This window comes from Megalobrama amblycephala, linkage group LG8, assembly GCF_018812025.1.
Source record: "Megalobrama amblycephala isolate DHTTF-2021 linkage group LG8, ASM1881202v1, whole genome shotgun sequence".
Lineage (NCBI taxonomy): Eukaryota > Metazoa > Chordata > Actinopteri > Cypriniformes > Xenocyprididae > Megalobrama > Megalobrama amblycephala.
Window position 1 is genome coordinate 14,718,996 of NC_063051.1, and position 25,919 is coordinate 14,744,914.

The 25,919-nt window shown below is 36.6% G+C and overlaps 1 protein-coding gene across 1 annotated transcript in view; it reads right to left on the reverse strand.

Moving 5' to 3' along the window:
* btbd8 (BTB domain containing 8) overlaps window positions 1-25,919 on the reverse strand; it is a 39,485-nt gene that overhangs the window by 8,732 nt on the left and 4,834 nt on the right. The window contains exons 3-13 of the mRNA XM_048199600.1: window positions 24,096-24,275; window positions 23,836-23,969; window positions 23,526-23,643; window positions 13,566-13,655; window positions 9,962-10,042; window positions 9,772-9,868; window positions 7,227-7,315; window positions 4,759-4,861; window positions 3,985-4,167; window positions 3,732-3,905; window positions 689-818 (exon numbers count right to left, since the gene is read on the reverse strand). Of these exons, the coding sequence (XP_048055557.1) occupies window positions 689-818; window positions 3,732-3,905; window positions 3,985-4,167; window positions 4,759-4,861; window positions 7,227-7,315; window positions 9,772-9,868; window positions 9,962-10,042; window positions 13,566-13,655; window positions 23,526-23,643; window positions 23,836-23,969; window positions 24,096-24,275 (1,379 nt within the window). The remainder of the gene's footprint in view (window positions 1-688; window positions 819-3,731; window positions 3,906-3,984; window positions 4,168-4,758; window positions 4,862-7,226; window positions 7,316-9,771; window positions 9,869-9,961; window positions 10,043-13,565; window positions 13,656-23,525; window positions 23,644-23,835; window positions 23,970-24,095; window positions 24,276-25,919) is intronic.

Sequence of the window (25,919 nt, forward strand, 5' to 3'; positions counted from 1 at the left end):
ATCTCTTGTGAAGGAATGCAGCTTGAGTGTTTGTGTTTGTTGTTGCACAGCGAATGCTTTGCAAAGGAGGCACCACATTTGCATATGTAGGGGAATCTTTAGAAAGCAGAATGTAAGCACGATCCCGACACCTAAAGCAATGCATAATTTATGCACAAGCATATATGTTTCCACTTGAAGAATAGAACAACACAAAACCCATTGTATCTAATTATGGACCCCATTCCCCAACCCCCCTCTGGAAATATTGTTTTGATGTGTTTGGGAGTATTCAGGCCCTCGATGGTCAAAGCATCACAGGAGCATATTAAAGTGATTCGTTCTGATGGCTGTTGATGGACTGACAGGAGCTGGAGGATATCCAGCAGGGTTTCTCTCATCAGCACTGGCTTCCTACTATCCATGCAAAAGAGGGCTCTTCATCACTGCACTGGACCATTTTAAAAAAAAAAAAAAAAAAAAAAAAAAAAAAAAAAACACCCCCCTCCTCCTCCTCCACACAAGCGCATTCTGACTGCTGCCTGGTTTTGAATACGGAGCTTCTACAGAAAGCTGTTCATTTCTTATGTTTTTTCTCTCTCCTCTGATTTATACTGTACTCTCTTTCCCACATTATTCACATTTACTTTCCATTCCTCTTTCTTTTTCTATTGTTAAATTCTTACCTTTTCTCATTTCCTCTCCTTACCTGCAAGTATTTTTTCGCGATATCTGGGTTGTAGATTGTCCCATCCTTGTGTGTGCCGCACTGCAAAGAAGGACTGAAACAGGAAGGTCCAGAGCCTCGTGCGCAGCAAACACAGCTCACGCCTGAATGGCTACCAGAGGGACAGAATGAGTGAGAGAGGGTGAGCGAGACAGAGAAAGAGAGAGAGAGAGAAGGAGGGAGGGTGCATACAACAGCAGGAGAAGAGGAGCGAATCAGCAGCTGCTTCAAAGGCTGGTTGTCTTGGCAACGATTGCCGTTGCCTCCCTCTACCGTTAACAGGATCCTCTCAGGCTAAATGGATGATGTCAGTAGCAGAGGCTTGTGTTCACGCCTTCTGCATCGAATGTTCATTAAAAATAAGAACCTCTGTATTTTTCAGATCCTGCCTCAGCCTTTCCATCCGCAATTTATATCTCCTCCCTGCTTTCCTTTATAATGGGCATAGAGCCAGATTAGACATGGCCACACCCATGACTCTTGGTCTTTCTCAGACTAATCCATTCTGCCATTTCCCCTGGGATGTGAATTAACTCACAAAGAGACAGGAAGTGACAGAAATGGGCAGAGAGAAATAAAGAAAAACATAAAATGACAGAGAGAGACCATGAGCCTGAGAGGTGGGGTTGTTTACTATGACTTTTTCTATTTGTAGTGTCACTTTACTGTAATCCGGCCCAGGCTTGGTCATGTACATTATAGCGAGTTTAAATCCCAGGATCAAACGAATCACTTTGTACACATGCCATTAAACACACAAGATGTGCTCAGCAGACCATTGCGGCAGGCATGCTTGATGAAGCAGGGAATCTATTCATCAAGTATTTTAATAACTACAACACAGCTTCAGTTAAAACATAACAAAATAAACATGAAATCATAATCTATTTTTAATGCATTAGTGCAGGTTATTCCACTTAATGACTGAAATGGTTGTTCTTTTCAGTCAATGTCACAAATCCCTCTTACTTTTACAACAACTTTAATCCAAACATCTAAACACAATTCTGGTATGTAACACACAATGGACAGAAGTGCCACTATACTTTGAATATCCTGTTTCTATTGGAATAGAGATTCTAGAAGTAAAAGCATATGTACATACTGTAATTCCAGAAGTTAATCCAGAAGTAAACTCCTTTGTATATACAAATCCATACAAGTTAATTGTGATTATGTATTCCTCACATTTACTTTATATTGACCATAATAGACAGCTCTTATCCTGGATTGTCTTATCCGACTGTCCAACCGAATGTGATGTATTTGAATCAAAACTACGAGTGCAAAATGAAAATTACCAATATTTTTGCACTAAAACATTATTCTTTAAACATTGGTTATGTCCAAATAATTATTTTATAATTTTTACATAATTATTTACATTGATTAGCCCTAGAAAAACCAATATGCTTTTTTTTCTTTTAATCATATCAGTTATTTGCTTTGCTGAATGTATGATTATATCCACATTCATTCATTTTGCTATGGCAAATAAGTTGTTACTGTACGACTGTCACTAAGGGCCACAATGCAATGCAACAATCGTATCAATGCGAATGTCAGAGATAATGGAAAGGTGGCTTAACAATGCCCTTTAGCCATGACTGTATTCACAATATAGTAATGGCCTCTCATGGTGTGTGTGTGTGTAGATAAAGATACTGTCTCAATATCCACGAGATATTTAGTTATTTTGTTAATAAAAATGTATAATAAATAGAAGAAATCACAATAATCATAGAATGTGTTTTGCCGAGGCGAGATGCCTAAAGTAGTAGTACTGACTGCAAGCTTAAAATCTGATGGAGAAATATTATAATATAATTAATATTATTATAATATACACTGATGAGCCAAAACATTATGACCACCTGCCTAATATACTGTTGGTCCTCTGCGTGCTGCCAAAACAGTGGCGTCCCGCCAAGGATAGGACTCTACAAGACCCCTAAAGGTTTCTTGTGGTATCTGGCACCAAGACGTTAGCAGCAGATCCTTCAAGTCCTGTAGGTAGTGAGATGGAGCTGCCGTAGACTGAACATATTGGTCCAGCACATTCCACAGCTTAATTAGATTGAGATCTGTGGAATTTGGAGGCCAGGGCAACACCTTTAACTCTTCATCATGTTGCTCAAACCATTCCTGAACAACGTGTGCAGTGTAGCAAGGGTGCATTATCTTGCTGAAAGAGGCCACTTCCACCAGAAAACACCATTGTCATGAAGGGGTGTACCTGATCTGCAACAAAGTTTTAGGTACATGAATGTCCACATGAATGGCCAGACCCAGGGTTTTGCAGCAGAACATTGCCCAGAGCATCACACTCCCTCCACTGGCATGCTGACGTCCCACAGTGTATCCAGGTGCATCACTTCCCCATGTAAACGGTGAACACGTACACGGCTGTCCACGTGATGTAAAAGGAAATGGGACTCATCAGTCTAGGCGACCTTCTTCCACTGCTCCAAGGTCCAGTTCCGACACTTGCGTGCCCATTGTATGCGCTTTTGACGGTGGACAGGGTTCATCACAGGCACTCGGATTGGTCTGCGGCTATGCAGCCCCGTACGCAGCAGAGTGCAAAGCACTTTGTGTTGTGACACATTCTTCCCATAACCATCACTAAAATTTTGCATGACTTGTGCCACAGTAGACCTTCTGCTGGCTTGGACCAGACCGGATCGCCTTTGTCACCCTTGTGTATCGATGAGCCTTGGGCGTCCAACAGCATGTTGGTTTGTGGTTTGTCTCTTCTCGGACCACTGTTGGTAAATTCTAAGAACTGCTGACCAGCAGCAGCTCATCATTTGGCTCATCAGTGTAATTTATTGCTATTTATAATTAATATAAACATTTTACTATCAAAATAAATATAAATCACACTAAATTAATGTGATAAACTGACTGAAAAATTATTGCACTGACTGATCTAAAGGCTCTGTTAAGATCGGTTTAAATAAATGATTAATTTACTTAATGAGCTGTAATGAAATGCTGGCTTTTAGTGTCCTGTTTTATTTACCTCTAGTTCCTCCTGATTGACTTGGTCTTCTGTGATAATGTCTAGCTCACTCGGGTCACCACTCAGCCGATTCACAGCAGTAAAGAGGTCACAGCAGTTCTCCACAGTAACACCCTCCCGCACAGCTACGCACACCTTCCTCAGTAGAGTGGGGTCACGTGTGAACTCCTCTCTCTGAAACAGTACACGTCTGACAGTCATAGCTGATAAGACATCTTATATCTTATGTCTAAACATCATCGACCGGTCGTACCCTTCGGAAATCGTGGAAGGCAGCGGTGTGCGTGACCTGGGGCAGGTGTGTGACAATCATCTGCAGACACTCCTCTTGCAGTTCGCTGGCCAGACTCAGCACCTGCTTGGCCCATTTCACCTCCGGCAGGCTGCCGATCAGCTGCTCGCTGCCACACAGCACAGATACTACACTCTGCACCGTCTGAAAATTATAAACACACTGTCTCATCCATAGATCCATCTTCCCTTCTTCCTCTGACACACAGTGGCCGCACTGTTAGTGACTGCAAATTTCCTAGTGTAATTCAATATGCTTCAGCAGTGGTTTACATCAAGTCTGGATGTCAGGAGGGGGAAAACCCAATGTTATACAACTACACTTGGCTGAGTGCAGCTGCTGAAGGTCTGAGTCTGTGTGTGTGTGTGTGTGTGTGTGTGTGTGTGTGTGTGTGTGTGTGTGTGTGTGTGTGTGTGTGAGTGAGAGAAATTTAGGGGACTGCCAGACTACAGATGAAGTTAATGAGCTGTTTGTGGCTTTACCACACACACTCAATCAAGACCTATAATTGCTCTTTAGTCAATGGCCATCCTCAAAACAGAGGCCACAGCTCATCTCATCAATGTCTTATTGTACTATAAGTTGCAGACCGAAGACAGTGAAGAAAAAGAAAGAAAAATTGTCTGTGAGAAATAGTTTTACAGTAGGATTAGGGGATAGAAAATTTTATTAGCTCAATATAAAAACAAAGTCAAAGCTAAATCCCCACCAAAATAGAAAACATATTTTACACACCATGTTTTTGGTGACAGTATTAAGGCAATCTCTCTGTAGTTCTGGAGGGAGGAGGACAAAATTCCTTTCTGACCAGCACTTCACGAAATGCTCAGCTACCCATCTATGGATTGAAACACATATCCATGAGTATACGCCGTTTTCATTCTTGCTTTTAAATCCAAGTACAAATAAGCAATTCAAAAATTCAAAAATTATTTCCTAGCTATTCCTGCTGACATACAATTGCAGTTTTGGCTGTAACCTAAAAAAAAAATCTTTCACTTCACCCAAAAGAAAATACATAATTTACCCACTTTTGTGTCACTTCAAACCTGTAGATTTCTTTTTTTCATTCAACCAAAGTATAGGAGTAATTTATTCTGTCAGACTGCAATAGGACAAAATATTACCATGAAAGTAAAAGATTATTAGTAGAAAACAACTTCAGTTTCATTATGTTCCTCTCACAAAGCTACTGTAGACTTGGAATAGAGTGCACAAGTCATATGTACTATTTCCGTAGCACTTTTATTGCCTTTTTTTTTCCTTTTTGAAGTTTATCAGCATAATTTTGTGTCAGTATAGAAAAGAGCAGCCCGAATATTCTGATAAATATTCATGCCAATCATACGTGGTGTTGTTTATAAAATAACGTTGTTATTTTTGGATTGAATATCCCAATGATCTAGGTTAGCAACAAGGACTGTAGGTTCAGCTAGCGCTGGACTGGCTCTGAACTGAAAGCTGCAGTGCTGCGCTGGTCTTGTACCATCAGATCACTGATGCTGTACCGAGAACCTCTCATCCTGATGCGTGACTCTTCACCCTCCTACCCGCAGCCGAGGCAGAGGCAAAACATCAGAGAAACAACACACACGCACACTGTCTCTCTCTTTCTATCTCTGAGGCACTGGAAAAATCCCGACCTACATTCACACGCCTCTCTGAGCTGGTTTACCGCAGTGCACTGAGTTTAAAGCAAAGAGAATTAAATGAGAGAGTTGAGTAATTAAGTAATGGAGATGGTACAAAATGATTAAAGGTCGAAGATTTCATTTTTTCTGCTATTCATGTTGTCAATCAAAGAATCTATGGACATCTAGTTATTAATTTTTCCATCTATCTGTGTTACCAGTACAAAATTAGAGTAAAATCAGGAATGATTTTATTGGAGACATTTTTTCCATGGACACCACAATCTAAAGATGGAAAGATATTTCTTTCAAATCAATCTTTTTGCACTGCCTAGAGGTTCTTTCACACCAAATGTGAAACGAACAAATTGTTGACGAATAGTCTAATATACCAAGAGCGAAGCCAATATTTGTTGGTACAAGACAGGGTGAGTTGGTTTGCCATCCGGCTATCACAAACAGCTCTGCTAGAGAAATATAGGATGCGAGACAAGCAAGATGCAAGACGAGCTCAAGACTCTTGCCTAATGTCAGCTATATAAGTCACAACAATAATATTTCCTTACTTTTGTGAAGAAACCCCACAAAAAAGTTCAAATTGTAATGCTTTAAAGAGATTAATTTCATTCACACTTGGTATAGATGTCCATAAAGTGCTGGGAAAAGTTTTTGTAAAATAACATTTTTGCTGGTTTTCACTTATTCTTTTTTTGTTTTTTCTCCACGTACTGTATGTTTTGAGGTATTGAGAAAAACAGAAATGATTCTGTGTGAGTGAACAGCATTTTAGAAATCTGCTTCTGTCTGGTGTCTAGCACATATATTTTAATACAAGTCAAATAAATTGCTTGACCCAACACGTTAATGACAAGAAATCAATCATTTGTGATTTATTATTAATTGTTTAATTATCAACTATTAAAAGTATTTGATGCAAAGGCAAATGTGTAAATGTTAAAGATGTAGTAAACATTTTTTGATGGAGCAAACGTTTATACATGGAAGCACAGGTTTAAGAATAGAGACAAAAGAATATTGATTGGGATAAAAAAAAATGTCTTAGGAGAGGTGTGAATGTTTGGAGAATGGTCTGGTGTTCAAAGACAACATTAGCTCTATGTCTGTCTATATTCAAGATTATTTGTCCTTTGGTATTTAATGGAAGTTGGCAAAATAACCTTCTGTGTATTGTTTGATGACAAAATCCACCCACTCACCAAAGATAAAACTTTGCTCATTTGATGCAAATGTATTTTTTTGCCAAATATTAACATTTGATGTGAAAAGACCTAGAAAATTGGTTTGTTTTAAAGTGAGTTGAGTAAATATCTGCAAAACTGATTGCACATTTGGACAGAAGCATAATCTCAGAAATAGAGAGCATTTTGGAACACATATTATTTATTGATTTATTTAGTCATTTATTATTTAGTGATTCATTTGCACTGTACAGTATACGCATACGGCAGTAGATGGAGGAAAGAACTCTAATGGGGCAGTACAATCCAAAAAGTCATTTTAAAACCATTATTAAAAGCAGTAGCATCCATAGAAGTGCAGAAAATGCTTTACCTCACACAGGAGCAGTAGAGATCGTGCAGGCCAATAGAGTGGGTAATGGCGAGGCACTCCAGTATGGATCTCTGAACTCCATCAACATGCTGCAAAAAATGAGAAAAGGGAATGACTCTTGATAGTCACACCTCATCTCACACACTTTAGTGGATCAATAGCCTGGAACTCTAATTTACAGTATAAAGTGTAGCTGCCTCAACTTGTGTGTTTATTTCCATTTTATACAACTGATGAGCCAAATACACTGTGTCTACACCGGACACGACCATTGTCGCTCATGTCGCAACAGCCAAAAGCTGTCTACTACTTTGCCCATTGCAAAGCATTTGTCCTGTACATCATAAATAGAACGAGGCATCAGTTTACTGTCGAAGATGTGTTTTGTTTGCACCTGATTATTAGTAAATAATTGAAAAATACATCTTTATGGGTTATTTATAAATCATACATAATAAGAGGGAAATTAAAGCCATTGATAATATTTGTAAGATGAAATTGCATGCTCATTAAAGCTCAACAAGTAAAAAAAAAAAAAAAAAAAAAAACACCTACGAGTGAATCACTGTAAATCACAAAAATGTCAAAGTGAACACCAGAGAAAAACTGCATCTTGACACATGTAGTAAGAAAAAAGTACAATCTGTAAAATAGAATCAAATGCATTAAAGCCTGGACCACTGAATTATGGACCTAATTATCGAATTAGGTGTTAACTGTTTGTGGATGTAAGATTTAAGTGTGACCAATGTTATTTTATTGAATTATTCTCATTACACTATATATTGCATTTGCATGCATATTCATGAAATACACACTTTTTTTTTTTTTTTTTTTTGATATGAGAAAAGAAGTCTGCTACATGCGTTAAAGGTTTAGTGTGTAAATTTCAGCGGCATCTAGCAGTGAGGTTGCGAATGGCACTATAGAGAAGCTACGGTGGCCAACACAGGACAAAGATGTCGTCTGAGATTTCAGTAGAGAGTAGCCAGTCAAGCGCGTTTGCTCAGTAGAGCAGTTTGTCCGTTTAGGGCTACTGTAGAAACATGCCAGCGCAAAATGGCAATTTAACACGTGGACCCACGGTGTATGTAGATAGAAATGGTTCATTATGTAAGGTCTTAATACACCACTGAAAACATAGTATGTATAGTATATTGCATTTCTGTCAATATATCCTCTTAAAATTTACACATTGCACCTTTAATGCTATGCATTTAATTTATTTTATAATTAGATTTTTTTTAAAGAATGCATTAAATGCAATAAAACTGAAGAAATTATTACTTTTATTAAGCAAGGGCACAAACTTTAAAAGTGACAGCAAAGACTTTTAAATGTAGTAAAGACAATTAAAGCAGTAAGTAATTTTAAATAAATGCTACTCTTTTGAAATTTCTATTCATCAAATCCATCTTGAAAAAATTGTTTCAGTTTCCACATAAATATTAAGCAGCACTGTTTAAACTGTTTACAACATTGATAATAACAAGAACTGTTTCTTCAGAACCAAATCAGCAATTTAAAATGAATTCAGAAATGTGACACTGAAGACAGGAGTAATGGATGCTGAAAAATCAGCTTTATCATCACAGGAGTAAAATAAATTTTACTGAAATAGAAAACAGTTATTTTAAATTGTAGCAATATTTAACAATATTACTGTTTTTACTGTATTTTTTTAATCAAATACAGGCCGACTTGGTGAACATAAGAGACGTCTTTCAAAAAATCTTAGCGACCCCAAACTTTTGATCCTTAGTGTATAATATTTTAATTGATTGACAGTCCTAGTTCAAATCTGTCAAATGTACTATCGATTTCTTTATGGGGAAAACTAATTTCTCAGCGTACTTTGAATCTTTCCTACACTTAAACAGAGGCTAATTATTTTGAAAGAGGTGGGGGAGTGAATGCATTCCTCTTTCATCTCTGTGTACAGTAGGATGAAATTACTGGCTGAAAGGAATACAAACTGGACTGGTCTCAAAGCATTCTTGAAAGGTGGGAGTGAAAATAAGCGACTCGAAGCACAAACAAAACAGCTCTTCACGAATTGCAAGAGGGCTGTCAAACACAATGCTTCCTGACTTACGCTGCCTCCCACTACTGCTTTTGAATCAGAGAGTGCATGTTCACGACAATCTGCACTTGCTGTGTGTAAACTTGGGGTGAGTCTGCTGCTGTACTTCTACTCCAAGAGAAGTAGAAAAATGGCACAACTACTGATGAAAAAAAAGAGATGTTACACCCACATCTGAGGAACGTAAATGGGAGGATTCGTCCTCTGGAGCCACACCAGAGGAATAGGGCCATATACTTTTGGCTGACAAATTAAATGCTCTACAAAAGCTGAACCAATGCCCAGACTTTACTTGCTCACAAATACAAATCACATAATGTGTCCCTAAAGGGTAATAAACAACAAGATGATAGTACTATTGGCACTATCTGACAACAGACTCACTGCTTAACAGGGCTATTTACACTCCTTACCTCAAATAGACTGAATGTGTAAGCCGTGACCCCTCCCTCTGGTTCTTACCTTGGGAAAAAAGCGGCAGTAGTCCCGAGTCAGGACCATCTCGGCCACATCTTTTAGCCCCTCCAGGCCCAGCATGTCTGCTGCTAACACAACCTGACTAAGATCAGAGACAAATACACACACATCTTGACATTTCTGCAAAATCTGACCACATTGGATGAGAGGAAATGTCACTACAGAGCATGTTTACCTGACATTTGTTCCTGGTGGGAAGTCTAGGATGGCACCGTACATGAAATGAAGCAGAATCTCCATCTCATCTGGACCCAGACTGATTGATACACACAAAAAAAAAAAAAAAAAAAAAAAAAAAACTGACATATATTCAGATTATATTGACATCTTACAAGCTCCACAAGACCATTTTAATTCAGATATCTGGCTAACACTTTACAGAAATGAAAATTCTGTCATTAATTACTCACCCTCATGACGTTTTACACATGTAAGAACTTCGTTGATCTTCGGAACACAAATTAAGATATTTTTGTTGAAATCCGATGACTCAGTGAGGCCTCCATAGCCAGCAATGACATTTCTTCTGTCAAGATCCATTAATGTACTAAAAACATTTTTAAATCGGCTCATGTGAGTACAGTGGTTCAATATTAATATTATAAAGCAACCAGAATATTTTTGGTGCGGCAAAAAATTTTGGTGCGGCCGATTTCAAAACACTGCTTCATGAAGATTCGGAGACAAGTGATCCGAATCATGATTCGACACGCTGATTCATTACGCTCCGAAGCTTCCTGAAGCAGTGTTTTGAAATCGGCCATCACTAAATAAGTCGTTATTTTGTTTTTTTGGCGCACCAAAAATATTCTTGTCGCTTTATAATGTTAATATTGAACCACTTTACTCGCACGAACCGATTTAAATATGTTTTTAGCACATTAATGGATCTTGAGAGAGGAAATGTCATTGCTGGCTATGGAGGCCTCACGGAGCCATTGGATTTCAACAAAAATATCTAAATTTGTGTTTCGAAGATTAACGTAGGTCATACGGGTCTGGAATGGCATGAGCGTGAGTAATAAATGACAGAATTTTCATATTTGGGTGAACTAACCCTTTAAAAGGTACAGTAAGAAATATCTGTGAAATGCTGTTGAAAATTTAAATCAACACCCAAACAATTTTGTGAATATTTGTTAGATGCCTGTTCTGAAAAAAATATAGTGTTTGTACATCGTCCTGTCTGTGTAAATAAGAAAAAAAACAAAAAACAAAGTGGATGGGACCGATCCACTGATCACCATAACACTCATGAAGAGGGAGGAGAGAGAGTGAGCAAGTGGGACATTTGTGGAAAGACAGGCAAGAGCAAAAGCTAGGACCCACGTTAATAATGGATATAGTTTTATAAATTATTGGAAAAGCTTTCCGGCACTGGAGAAATGTTAAAGAACGGACACAGAAGTTGCTTTGAGACATGAGTAACACTGGTTTTGCTACATTTCAAAGAACCAAGATATGGTTGCAGTTCCGTCTCCATTTTATTGTTTACATGGTCATTGAGGCTGGTTTGTTAGAGCCGTTGAGAGATGGCTCTGGTCTGTTAATGTTGTGTTCCGGTAGCGTAATGTGGGCAGCCACGCCTTTGTTTTCTAAAGTCTCCATTTTGGTCTGTTTACATTGTTTTCAAACTATAATGGGGTCTACAGCATTTCCAAAAGTGTCCATTTTCAAGGGGAGAAAACTCTGGATTAGTGTAGACACCAAGTTTAATTGTAGCAAAAGTTATGCATTTTAAAAAGAAAACACACTAGTGTAAACAGGGCTTTAGTCATTGCCTGTGTTCCATAGCGTGTACATTTTTGGGTGGCGGAGCAATGAAGGAAGGGGTGTGTTTCTTTTGAGTAAGGGTGTGTTTGTTTGGGTGTCGATTTTCAAATATCAACAGTGTTTCACTTACTGCACTTTAATGCATCTACATAATGTTAACATTACTTAATACTAACTATTTTTTATAGTATTTATCTAACTTTGTTTAAGTTGAACAAAAAATGTGATATTTAACATTATCTAAGATTAATACATGCTGCAAAAGTATTCATGTTAACACATATAGTTATTTATTATTATTATTTTTTTTTAATAGATCTTATAAAGTGTTACCAATATGTGTTTTTTTTTTATTTTTTTATTGCTGTTAAAGAATCCATGAAATTATTTGCAGAACACAATTTTCAGTTCTGTGTTCTATTAAAAATAAAAGTTGGGGTGGACATATTTAGTTTATGTAACAGCCTGGCAAAACCAAGACACTTTAGATTCAATCATTGGCACCACCTACATCTTCACCTACACTTCTAGAACAGCCAGAATCAGAGTTCAAACTATCAGAAAAAGATCAAAAGATGTAGATCTTCTGATGAAGAAGGCAATAGTGAAATATCAAAATTAATAAAATAAAAAAGCCCTTACATTTCCATAAATTGTGTCACAGAGCTCAGAAAAATCAGCATCAAGTATTTTATTCTTCTCAATTTTGTGTTTTTGACCATATATAGTAAAAGCTAAATGTGGTTTTAGGATATATCAGCTCTGATTTCACAAATGGACTAAAATCCACAAAAGTGTAATTTTGATACACATCATGGATTGAACTGCCTGGCATGAAATACTACACACAGTATCCTGGTTTTCCCAGACACAGACTGAGCAATGAATAATTGATTGCTGGTAGGCTGGAATATTCTCCTCAGGTAGAAGGTCTGACTGAGAACTCACGCTGAACTCTGCGACATGTCAGATTACACACATGACCTATTAACTTGACACAGAGAGTCTGGATTTTTAAAGGGCATGGACTGCAAGCACAAGGGCCACAGGTTCAATCCAAAACATTACCAAAAGTAACAATATACTGTAGAAACTACAGATCCTCTAAAACCAAAACCCTTTGTCATCTTAAATGCAGGATGTTCCAGGCTCTCTCTATAGTAACACATCTCTTTTCATACCAACACAACTTAGAATAACTAAATTGTGAATATAAAATGTTATGCAATGTTGTAAAATTTGACTCAAGTATAAATTTGAATAGTAAGAGGAACTGGTAAAAGAGGAAACAGCAAGAGCTACAAAGAGTTTAATATAATGACTGGCCAGCTGTTCATTATCATTTACATATACTTTACCTTTGAATGATGACAAAAAATAAACATGACAGGGTATTGATACACAGTAAAATCCAGAGTTAAATCAACTCTGCTCAGATAACATTTGGTCCCTCTCTGAATAGTGTTAAAATAACACTGAAGCAGAGTTAAAGTTAATGAGATAATTAAGCTATTAATTCAGGGATGATTGAAGATTAATGATGAACACCTGCTGTTAACAAGCAGAATAACTGAAGAAAAGAGAAACACAAGAACTACAAGTGACTTCAGCCAAAACCATTTAATTGAAATCAACTTAAGGTAAAAGACATTAAATCTCTCAAGATCTGATTAAAAGATCTGATTTACTTATTACTAACCAAATGGTTTTGGCTGAAGTCACTTGTAGTTCTTGTGTTTCTCTTTTCTTCAGTTATTCTGCTTGTTAACAGCAGGTGTTCATCATTAATCTTCAATCATCCCTGAATTAATAGCTTAATTATCTCATTAACTTTAACTCTGCTTCAGTGTTATTTTAACACTATTCAGAGAGGGACCAAATGTTATCTGAGCAGAGTTGATTTAACTCTGTGGATTTGTATTTGTACTATGTGTGAAGACCTTTAGAGGCTAGATGATGAGTTGCAGTGATTTGTCCCATTTTGATGATTATACTGCATAACCTACCCCTGCAGAGTGATACACTGACGCAAACTCTCCATCCAACTGCCACACAACATTGCTCGGAAATACTGCGAGCGTGCACACAGAATGGCCCTGTGGGAAAGGAGAAACACACACACAGACAACGTCAGCTTCCCCTATCACTCACACACGCTTCTTACCACATTACCCAGGCTCGATATTTGTAAAGCAGCCCCAGGAAAAATGTGTGTGCATGCTTGTGTGTGTTATTCACTGACTGATATGTTTGGGCATATAGAAAAGAAAAAAAAATTAAGAATATAAAGAAGACATCATGAAATGGTGGGAAGGAGATGTAATGGTTTCTTGAAGTAATATTTTAGAAGATGGTGATGACTGTGGCTCTGACTCAAAACCCAGTGAGCTGATTACCTTCACAGACACATCCAGACGGCTGTCATGTTCCAAGATCTTAGAAAAGTACTCTTTGTAATGACAACTGTCTTCTGTAGAGCCGCTTTATAGCTGAATCAAATTTGTTTCATAATTGAAGAACTCTGCAACACCGACACTGTTATTGAACTGAATTAAATCAACACTGAACTGACTTGAGCTGAATAATGACACTATTGAATCTGTAAAGCTGCTTATAGCTGAATTTAGCTTGTTGCATAATTTAATGTACTTTGCACTGTTATTGAACTAAATTGAATACATCAACACTGAACAAAATTGAGCTGAATATTGACACTATTGTCTCTTCAGAGCTGAATAATTAAAGAACTTTGCAATATTAACACTGTTATTTTCTTGTTTATTACTGTGAAGCTGCTTTGAAACAATCTGTATTGTATAAATAATATATAAATATATCTGACTTGACTTATGTGGATTTTGAGTTTGAAAAACTTACTGTATATAGTTTTTAAATATGTTTCTATCATGACACCTCTCTAGCATGGTATGTTGTGCTATATATGGCAATATTAATGTATATGGTCTTGGCAGATCTGCTGGTATGCTGTTGCTGTTGCTGCAGAGCAATATGGAGACTTGCTACTGCCAATACATACATACAAGCTGTTGTGAGCATGTAACACGTACTGATAGCATACATGAGATTACCAATAGCAGATCTATACATGTGGACCTGGGGAAGTTGGAGGGTCTCTGATAGCATGCTGCAAGACTTGCTTACAGCAAAAACTTTAACAAGCTCAATGGATGCAGATGCAACCAATCAGCCTGTGCCAAGTAGTTAATAATGTGCTAGCAGAATCATTATGGAACTATCATCCTGCGCCATCTAGAGTTTCATTACAGAACTAGATTTTAAAAAAAAGATTAGGCCTAATATATCAACTTAACATTGTTTTCATACCAAGAATTTAATAATTGATATCAGAATAATACATATAGCATTAAAGGATTAGTTCACTTTAGCTTTAAGCTTTACTCACCCTCAAGCCATCCTAGGTGTATATGACTTTCTTCTTTCTGATGAACACAATCGAAGTTATATTAATATCCTTATGCATCCAAGCTTTATAATGGCAGTGAAGGGGACCAACGAGTATGAAGCTGAAGAAAGTGCATCCATCCATCCATCCATCCATCCATCCATCCATCCATCCATCCATCCATCATAAACGTACTCCACACGGCTCCGGGGGTAAATAAAGGCCTTCTGAAGTGAAGTGATGTGTTTGTGTAAGAAAAATATCCATATTTAATGAGTTATAAAATAAAATATCTAGCTTCCACCAGACCGCCTTGCATATTTAACTTAGGAAGAAAGTGTAACTGAAGTCGTGTCAGTCATGCTGTTTTCGTAAGTTGAATATGGAAGGTGTAGGACGTAGCGTAAGTGTTTTGAACTGCGAAAGGCATTACACTTTCTTCGTAAGTTGAATATGGAAGGCAGTCTGATGGAAGCTAGAAATGTTATTTTATAACTCGTTAAATATGGATATTTTTCTTACACAAACGTATCGCTTCACTTCAGAAGGCCTTTATGAACCCCCTGGAGCCGTGTGGAGTACGTTTATGATGGATGGATGCACTTTCTTAAGCTTTACACTCGTTGGTCCCCTTTATAATGGTTTAATGCCATTATAAAGCCTGGATGCATCAGGATATGTATTAATATAACTCTGATTGTGTTCATCAGAAAGAAGAAAGTCATATACACCTAGGAAGGCTTGAGGGTGAGTAAGGCTTGGAGTAATTTTCATTTTAACTAATACTTTAATTAAAAATGTCTACATATAAATTACATGAATCAATTTTACATTTACATTTATTCATTTGGCAGACGCTTTTATCCAAATCGACTTACAAGTGAGGAATACAACAAGCGAGTCATCATGAAGAGGCAAACAGATGCAAGAAGTGCTCACAAAACAAGTTTCAGACATTGCTCAGAGTATTATAAGCTACAATATAGAGGGATTAAAGAAAGTGAAAGGATACGGAAGGAACGCGGCGCCAGTTTTGTTTTTTCCGTAAGTTGAATAGGAAAGGCATAGGACATACAGCGTAAGCATTTTGAAGAATGCGGAAACGGGAAGCATGTTCAAGGCGATATTTTGTGTTTATAAAGCATAAACGGTTGTGTTTTTTTTTTTCGAAAATGACCAATCGTTTCGCTAGATCAGACCCTTATTCCTCGTCTGGTATCGTTTAAAGCCCTTTGAAGCTGCACTGAAACTGTAATTTTGACCTTCAACCATCTGGAGGCCATTGAAGTCCACTATATGGGGAAAAATCCTGGAATGTTTTCATCAAAAACCTTAATTTCTTTTCGACTGACGAAAGAAAGACATGGATCTTGGATGACATGGGGGTGAATAAATTATCAGGAAAAGTTTATTTAAAAGTGGACTAATCCTTTAAGTATATCGGCGCCTTTAGCCTACTATGTACAGACTATGCCTACATTACATACCTTATTAATGTAGCATACTATGTGCAGATGAAAAGAAGCTTAGAATATAATGCAACTGGAAAATTTCACGTTAAGCGTTTTCTTTTTAACAGGCGCTATAAAAGAAGAAATAAGGCGCGCCAGCACCTCCATGTCATTGTTATATTGTCTGCTATATTGCTTTTTATGTATTAAATCCAGGCAATTGGTAGATGATAAATGTATTAAAATTAAGATACAATTTATACTAAACGAAATTCACTTTAAAGAAAATCTTTCTTCAAAACAAAACTTAACAAAATTGAAACTAAATGTGTTTATTTAATGGCTAAAACACGTAGGCTAACACAGACTCTCTTTTTGTACAAATTGCAGCACATTCATTTAATTCTGAATTTTGCACATGTAAGTTGAAAGGCATTTGTTTGTTTAAGCTACTGAATAGTACAGCACACACAGCAGGTGTGATGTGTCACGCGTGCGAGACTGCGAGTGCGAGTGGACGAGGCGCTGTGCATGACACGTGACGTGCTTTATCAAGGGCCCGACCCGACCCGACCCGACCCAGCCCGAGGACGGTGGTGAGAAATATCGAGTCCGGGCTCGGGCTCGGGCAGAGAATCTAAGCTCTAATTCACAGCTATGCTTGCTACTGAACATAGACTGTTTATGCTGCTCCCTGATAAATAAAATGTTTCTGCGGGTACCTGTTCAGAGAAAAAAAAAAAAAAGATTTATAAATGTTAACTTGCTGTTGTTTGGAAGGTACCCATTATAATTATAAGGCTCTGGACTCTGAGCATAACTTGTTTTCCTATAACAAACTAGACAAAATGTTAATGCCCTGGCAGTGGCAAATAGCTTGGTTTTATTAAAAAAAAATGGTTTTATATTTAATTTGATTATGTTAATGTTTAAGATGAGATTTCAAGAAATATTTTAACTGCTTCTATGTAAAGGGAATACTGCTGTAAAAAAAAGCACCTTATTTATGTTTGTATTGTACTTTTGTTCATATAGCAGTACTTTTTAAATAAAAGTGCGCAATACACAACTTTTTAAGTCATTATTGAATTTTGTGATAATGCGATTAATCGCAGAAAAATCATGCGATTAATCGCGATTAATTTTTTTTTATTGTTGCCCAGCACTAGAGAAAATGTTATACATTTAAGGGTTGCATTCAAGTCATGTTAATTATACAATACATTTTTAATGTACTTTTAAATTAATAGAACCAGACAAAAAAAAAGTCTTGTGCTATCAAACTATTTTACATTATTCTCTGAGGTGGAATAAGAATGATAAAACACATAGATAATACATTACACACTTAATGTACATGCTTTGCTCTTCATTTGTTGCACCAAATCATAATTACAATTTCTAAAGCCACAAGTCAAAACTTCCCTTAAGGCAGCATTAGACACAGCTGGTGCTACTTCATATGATCTACAGTCTACATCCTGCTCTCTTATGTCGCTCATCTTCTTCCTCCCAGTTCTCCTTTATCTCTCTCAAACAACAGCCCTATTATTCTCTATCTGTCATAAACATTCGCTATAAATAGATTCTTATTTTATAACGTGTCACTTCTGGTCCCCTATCAGAACAAACTGCAGCTCTAAGAGTGATGACTGACGGAGGCTAAGAATAACGCCTAAAATTGTCATAAAATTGTCTAACACATTATGGATTCTACTTTATTCTGACAGATCTGCTCATAGGGGTCTTATACAGTAAGGACCTTTTTGGATCATTTTTAGAGGAAGCATCTCCAATTGTAGAGCATTTTGTTCATACTGTATGACACATCCTGTCATACAGTCTCCATACGTGCACTCCATTCTATTGCTTTTCCGCGGCTTTTCCATTTCCACTGAAGTTATAAAACAAAATTCCGCTTTTGACATACATCTGTACAACTGCTATTTTGGGTTCTATTTATTGGTTACATTAAGGCTGATTATCAGCCTGAACGTGTCACATTCAAGCAGAAATATTACCACAGAACCAACAAGTCATATTTAATACTGTATTCAACTGATGAAACACAAATTTATCGACTGACCTACAAAATTCAGGGACTGTCAATGGCTGTGGTTGATGTTGTCAAATTAAATATGTTGTTTATTCAAGCACTTTAGCTGGCAAATAGGATTTATTTCTCCCTCTAAAATATTTTAAGTTGTTTTATGTCGAAATATAGCAATTCAATTTGCCATAGAAGCTATTGTAATGTTATCATTTCCGTTTCAGATTAGAAAAATCTATTTTAATAAATGATCTATTTAAAATTGGGATTTTAAATTATTTGTACATGGTCTATTTAATATTCATAAGCTAGCCATGTGTGAAGTCATAACCAGCACGCCTGCTGTCCCCACCAATTTTTAAAACAAAATTATACTGATGCAACTGCTTTACACTGAACTACAGCTGATTATGCACATTTTTAACCTGTATGTGTATGTCTGTAAAATGCACATATGTGCGTGATGAATAATCATCATTGTCTCCTGGGAGATATATGGACAGATGAGGGAGGGTTGATGAAAGTGAATGGGAGATGAGACAGGCATTACCAGTGCTCTTGTGGCATGTGTATCCTGCAGTGAGACTGACAGATCTGCAGCAGTCACCTCAAGCCTGACATACTGATCAGGACTGCAGACGTATTTCTCCATCCATACAACCTAAACCCGCAGAGATGCTGCTCCTGGCTGATGATGAGGGAGAGCCTGTTGCTATAGTAACAGGTCATGGTAACTGCTCTAACCTCTGCAGCACCAAACAAAGGTGCTAACGAGATACTCAATGACAGAAAACTACACAAATACAACAGTGCTGTCATTCATCTTCAGGACACGATCGTACCCGTGTCGCATGCTAATTTCATCAGCAATTTCATCACTACAGATTGGTGTGTTGTATGCAAAATATCATTTTTTGTATTTTGGTTTTCAATGTTTATATTCAGTGATATTCAGTTAGATTATATTCAGTTAGTAAAAACAGTTCCTATAGTTTTCTTCTCATTAGCTTTGACTTTGCTGCTTCACGTAGGAGTAAACTGTAATTCTGCCACCTCCTGGGAATTTATGATACAGCAACATTAGCTTGTTCCACTCAAGTCATACCATCCAGCACTGAATATCAGAGATGCACAGTACCATATAATGGCTGATACTGGGGACTTTTTAACTTTTTATCAGTATCAAGCTGACTGATAAATTAAATTATGCATGCTAATTTTCTATATTGCTATGCTTGGATTAAAGGTGCAGTATGTAAGAATTCTGTCCGCTAGAGGTGGCTAGAGGCGTATTCAAAACCAAGTTTGAGCGCAGAATCTTGGGACATGTGGTCTTCATCTCAACGGACGGTGCAAAAGAATAGAGATAGGACTCGGGAAGAAATCATGTCCATGGATGAGATTATTAACGTTACTGTAGTATGAAGCAGAGCAGGACCAAGTGTTGTGGGAGCTGAACGAGGCTGCTGGACCGATTGCGCAAAAAACGCCTAACAATCTTTTATTATGCCACAGTCGCCGGCGCCGCTTCCGCTTTTCCGGTCATGAGTATGAGGTAACGCAGCTCTGTTTATCATATTAGATACATTTGAGAGTGTTGAAAATTATGTTATAACGTTACTCTGTGCGTTCGCTCGGTGGCTGCTGTGATACACTTGTTTGAGACACACTGCAGTAAGCTAGATCGATTTTAGAATATCATATTAAATGCTGGATGGCTTGTGTTGATAAATGGCATGCAATTAATTTTAAAACGTACTGTATGGTGGAGAAAATGCTGTATTACTGTTACTAAAAATAAAGCTGCATCTGATTATGCTATGTTAGCTACTTCACAAAATAGTGTTTTTCTCTGAGGCATGGTAAAGCATGGTACTCGCAAAAAATCAAGAAAATTAGATTTAAACAATAAGACTAAATGTGTTGAGCTATATAACAATAATTAGTTTTCTGTCTATAAATATATCAAAACAGTTATTCCCTTGACTATTAAAATGTGTAATATATTTAAGCGTCTTTGGTGTTTCCATGGTTTCTACAAAATAAAACCTGAAACCTAGGGTAACACAGGTATGACGCAATTGACAGGCGACTCCTCACACGTCCCGGAGCCTTGGTTAAAATTGCAATTTTCTCACGGTTTACAAATAGTTGGACACATTTGAAATATTGTAAGTACTCAAGTGAACAAAATATATAACACTGGCCTAGTGGTTTTTGGATATTTTACTGCAAAAATCTTACATATTGCACCTTTAACTTTGTCATCATCTAACGCTCACAAAATACATTTTTAAAAACGCTTTTCTAAAAATGTAAAATCTCAAAATGAATATCAATTTTTTCATACTGTATATTATAATGTGATGCCTAACTTTATTTGTAGTATTTAAAAATGTATATATGTAGTTTTTAGTGCTTAGTTCACCCAAAAATTTTATTTCTGTACTCACCCTCATGTTGTCCCAAACCCGTAAGACCTTCGTTCATCTTCAGAACACAAATCCGAGGGTTTCTGAACCACACATAGGCAGCAATATCATTGCACCTTTTGAGGTCCAGAAAGGTATTAAAGACATCATTAAAATAGTTCATGTGACTACAGTGGTTCAACCTTAATGTTATGAAGCGACGAGAGTACTTTTCCTGCGCAAAAACAAAACAAAAATAACGACTTTATTTAAGAATTTAAAATGTTGTCATTCGCAGCTGACGTAGTGAACGCAATGCAGGCTCAGTGTTTACATCAGAATGCTGACCGATGCTATACACGTGAGTAGCACGACGCATGCGTGATTTTGGATCATTTTTAACCAATAAAAAAGTTACGGACTGCAGCTTTAAATATAGTCGTTATTTTTGTTTTGTTTTTGTCACAAAAAGTATTCTTGTCGCTTCATAACATTAAGGTTGAACCACGTTGATTATTTTAACGATGTCTTTGCTACCTTCCCGGACCTTAAAAAGTGCAATGACGTTGCTGCCTATGTGTGATCAAAAAAATATCTTAATTTGTGTTCCGAAGATAAACGAAGGTCTTATAAACGGGTTTAGGACAACATGAGGGTGAGTGCTTAATGACAGAAATTTCATTTTTGGGTGAACTAAACCTTTAATAGATCTTTCATTTAGTATAAATCTTTAATAAATGGCCACATACTGATTATTGGCTATAACATGAAAAGAACTATTGGCTTATTGTATCAGACAGAATTTTAACATCAGTGCATCTCTATTGAAAATACAAAAGTACTATTGTAATTCTGTTTACAATTTGTTATAATATGAGTTTATCTAAACAATGCTTGACCAAAGTAAGGCTGTTTGGCAAACCCGTCTGGGTGCCATTTCGATTTGGTGCTGCTAGTAGCGTAACAATCATTTTTTGTATTGTTGATCAGTTTTTGAATATTTTCATTAACAGTATTAACTTGCTCATGAGGGTGTTGAATTTCTGCATGAAGTACTGAGGCTAAAAGTGAAAGAGTATAGTGACTATATAGTGTGAATAGTGTAAAGTGAAAGAGAATGTCATGGTTGAACAGCTGATTAAATTATACATTTGGAATTAGTGAAACTCCAAGTAATAGAGGGCCAAATGTCTAAGACCACAACACGGAAAATGCTTCTATTAGGGCTGCACGATACTGGAAAAAAATGACATTGCGATATTTCGTTTTTCGGCGATATATTTTGGGATATGAAAAAATTCACCGGATAACTTGAATTGCTTTATTAGGAAAGAATGAATAATTCTGGAATGATTTGGGTGATTTTGTAGGGGAGTGAATCTTCATAGAAAATAATTAACAAATTACAAGCGTAGATAAATATAATAGAACAAAGATACAAATTAAATACAGGTACAGAAATTGAATAATCAAATGTAAAACAACACTGCATAGTCTTTAATGCATGAATTAAATATTATTAATATGTTACAGCTACAAAAGTGACTTTCTCTCTGTATTTTGTTGTTTGATTAGTATGAATGACATGGACAGCAGGAGGAATATTAGGCTGCTGTCACTTTAAGACCGAATGCACAGATCCAATATAATGATAGGCATCAGTTTTCTTTCTCAATTGTTTACATTCACATAAGCCATAATTGAATGTGTTTACAAGGATACTTGCCGAGACAGGCACTTTGACATAATTTTGCGTGTATGTGTTCATTCCAGCGCAAAAAGACGCAAAAGAGAGCGGAATTCAGCCTTTGCGTGCTGTCCGCAAGGCTCTGTGTGCAGAGAAAACAGCGCACGAGTTTCGAATTGAGTTCTCTTTTGCATCTTCTTGCCCTCAAATGTTTTAAAATCACTTGAATGTTTAAACTGACAGTACCTAAAACACATAAAAATGATACATTTTCACTCTATGATGGTTAAACATTGCAATTAATCCAAAAATCGCATGCATTTCGAACCGTGGTGCCTGGTCTGTAGGGATCAATTACAATCCCTACACTTGACATTGCATATCCCGACTCACATCATGCACACATCATGATATCGATGCTCAAACGTTATATCGTGCAGCCCTAGCTTCTATTTTCCATTCATTTCCAAAGTAAATGGAAATTCAAATTGTCAGGATTTTACATTTTTAAATGTATTTACAATTTATTACTATTTGGTATGTCCCACTTTTGCTTTATTGACAGCAGTGCTCAAGCTGCATGAACTCCACAAGTTTGCATAAAACTCAACAACCATGAACTCCACAACCTTGTGCTTCAATGGTAAAAATGGAAATATGACCTTTTGTAGAAGTTGACATGGTCAAAGTCACAAATTTGCTTATTTGATTACCATCTAAGTATTTGTAATTTCAAACATTGCTTCGTGATTTTACATCATAAGTTTAAAATTTTTCAAAATCCTAGAATTTATTTCCATGTTTAAATGAAAAACAATACCACATTTTCCAAATGGTCTGCAACTTCTGAACCCTGCTACATAAACAATTTAAGAATAGTGCGATACAAGCACATTGGTAAATTTAAGCAAAAGCTGCAGAAAGCTGGCCATGATGCTTTTACCTGTGTGCTGAAAAGACACGATCTGCCACCTGAATGCTGATGTCAGACATATCAGACCTCTGATACAGAGCCAAAAGATCTGCCCCAAGCCCTGATGCTGACTCTAAATTCTCTGAACCTGACAAGCAAAGAGAAGTTAAGCAGAATGAGTAAAAAGGCTAAAACGTGTAATGGTGGTTATTACTATTCATAAATAGAGTGCAGCATTAATGCAGCTGAACAAAAAGAATCAGTAAAGAAAAATATGTTTTCTGCATCAGATCTGTAGAGAAACAAATCAGTAAAGTGTAACTGGAAATGTTGTCCTTACCTTGGTCAGAGTTGACCTGAGAGTCAACATCAGGGCCATGTGCAGAAGTGCCGTTCACTACCAGCGACTGGCCGTTGTGTATATTTAAGGCAGTATTTTCCTTCGCCAGGCACTTGTCATCTGTGTACACTTTTCTGTTATAGCAAACAACATGTAATGTTTTACAAAACACATAGCTCAACTTTTTTACAGTTACAATAATGATCCATGGTTTTATTTTACATTTTTACAAGAGTAACACAGAAAATGCCATTATGTACTGTATAAAGTCCTTGAGGGCTGCAGGTTCAATCCCCTGCAGGTGGATGACAGGTGTAGTTGGTTCGGTTCCCTGCAGGAGGTGAGGAGCTCTGGCCAGCAGCACCGCCCTGTGGGCCTTCAGCCGAACAACAGAACCAACACACAGAGTGACGTCAGTCTCCTGCTCCTCCTGCAGCAGTCTAAAATAAAATAAAATAAAATAAAAATTAGATGAAAGATATATATATATTTTTTTTTACTGGAATAACATTTTGTCTTGTAACAATCGAATTGCTCAATGCCTCTTTCTATTTTGTTGCATTCAGCAACACACTGCTGAGTCTTTTTTGATGTTATGTTTTTTTTAATATTAAAAATATGTGGCAGTGTAGTCTAGTGTTTGAAGATCTGGGATGGAAACTAAAAGGATTGAACCCCAGAAAGACCAATCGTTCAGCTAACACCAACTAACAATATTTACATTCATATTTATGTACATTAAAAGGTTAGTTCACCCAAAATGAAAATAATGTCATTTATTACTCACCCTCATGTCGTTCTACAGCCATAAGACCTTCGTTCATCTCCCGAACACAAATTAAGATATTGTTGATGAAATCCGATGGCTCAGTGAAGCCTCTATTGAGAGCAAAGCCATTCAAACTCTCAAGGTCCATAAAGGTACTAAAAACATAATGAAACAGTTCGTGTGAGTTCAGTGGTTCTATCTTAATATTATAAAGCGACAAGAATACTTTTTGTGTGCCAAAAAAACAAAATAAAGACTTTTTAAAAAAAATATATATATGGGCCGATTTCAAAACACTGCTTCAGAGCTTTACGAATCGAATCAGTGAATCGGAGCACCAAAATCACGTGATTTCAGCAGTTTTGCCTTTTGATAGGATATCCGAATCACTAATTTGAAACAAAAGATTCATAAAGCTTAGAAGCTTCATGAAGCAGTATTTTGAAATTGGCTCATATAGATATTGTTGAAAAGTGTTTTTTTGGCGCACAAAATGTATTCTTTTCGGTTTATAATATTAAGATAGAACCACTGAACTCACATGAACTGTTTCAAATATGTTTTTAGTACCTTTATGGACCTTGAGAGTTTGAATGGCTTTGCTCTCAATAGAAGCTTCACTGAGCCATCGGATTTCATCAACAATATCTTAATTTGTGTTCCGAAGATTTATGGTTGTAGAACGACATGAGGGTGAATAATAAATGACACTATTTTCATTTTTGGGTGAACTAAACCTTTAAGGGTCTGTAGTGTTATGGAGAAAAAACCCAAAAAGGAAATCATATAATAATGTTTAAAATAAGAAATAAAGTCACACTATGAGATATAAAGTCGCAATCATGAAATAAAGTCTCAATTACAAAAAATTTAAAAGTAAGAAATAAAGTTACAATTGTGAAATATTAGATTCTTTATATCAGGACATGATAAATCTTTAACAGATGAAATATAGTTTAAACAGGTTTATTTTGTAAGATTAAAGGGATAGTTCACCCAAAAATGAAAATTCTGCCATCATTTACTCACCCTGAAACCACTTTTCTAAACCTGTATAAGATTCTTTCTTCTGTCAAACACAAAAGAAGATATTTTGAAGAGTGAAACCAAATAGTTTCTGGTCCCCACTGACTTCAATAGTATTTTTTATACTATGGAAGTCAATGGGGACCAGCAGCTATTTAGTTACCGACAAAACAAAGAAACTCAAATAGGCGAACAATCCCTTTAATAATAGCAAATTGGATGTATACACTGTATACAATAGATAAAAGTTATTTGAAACAATATTTAAAATTAATTTTAAAAATGTTTA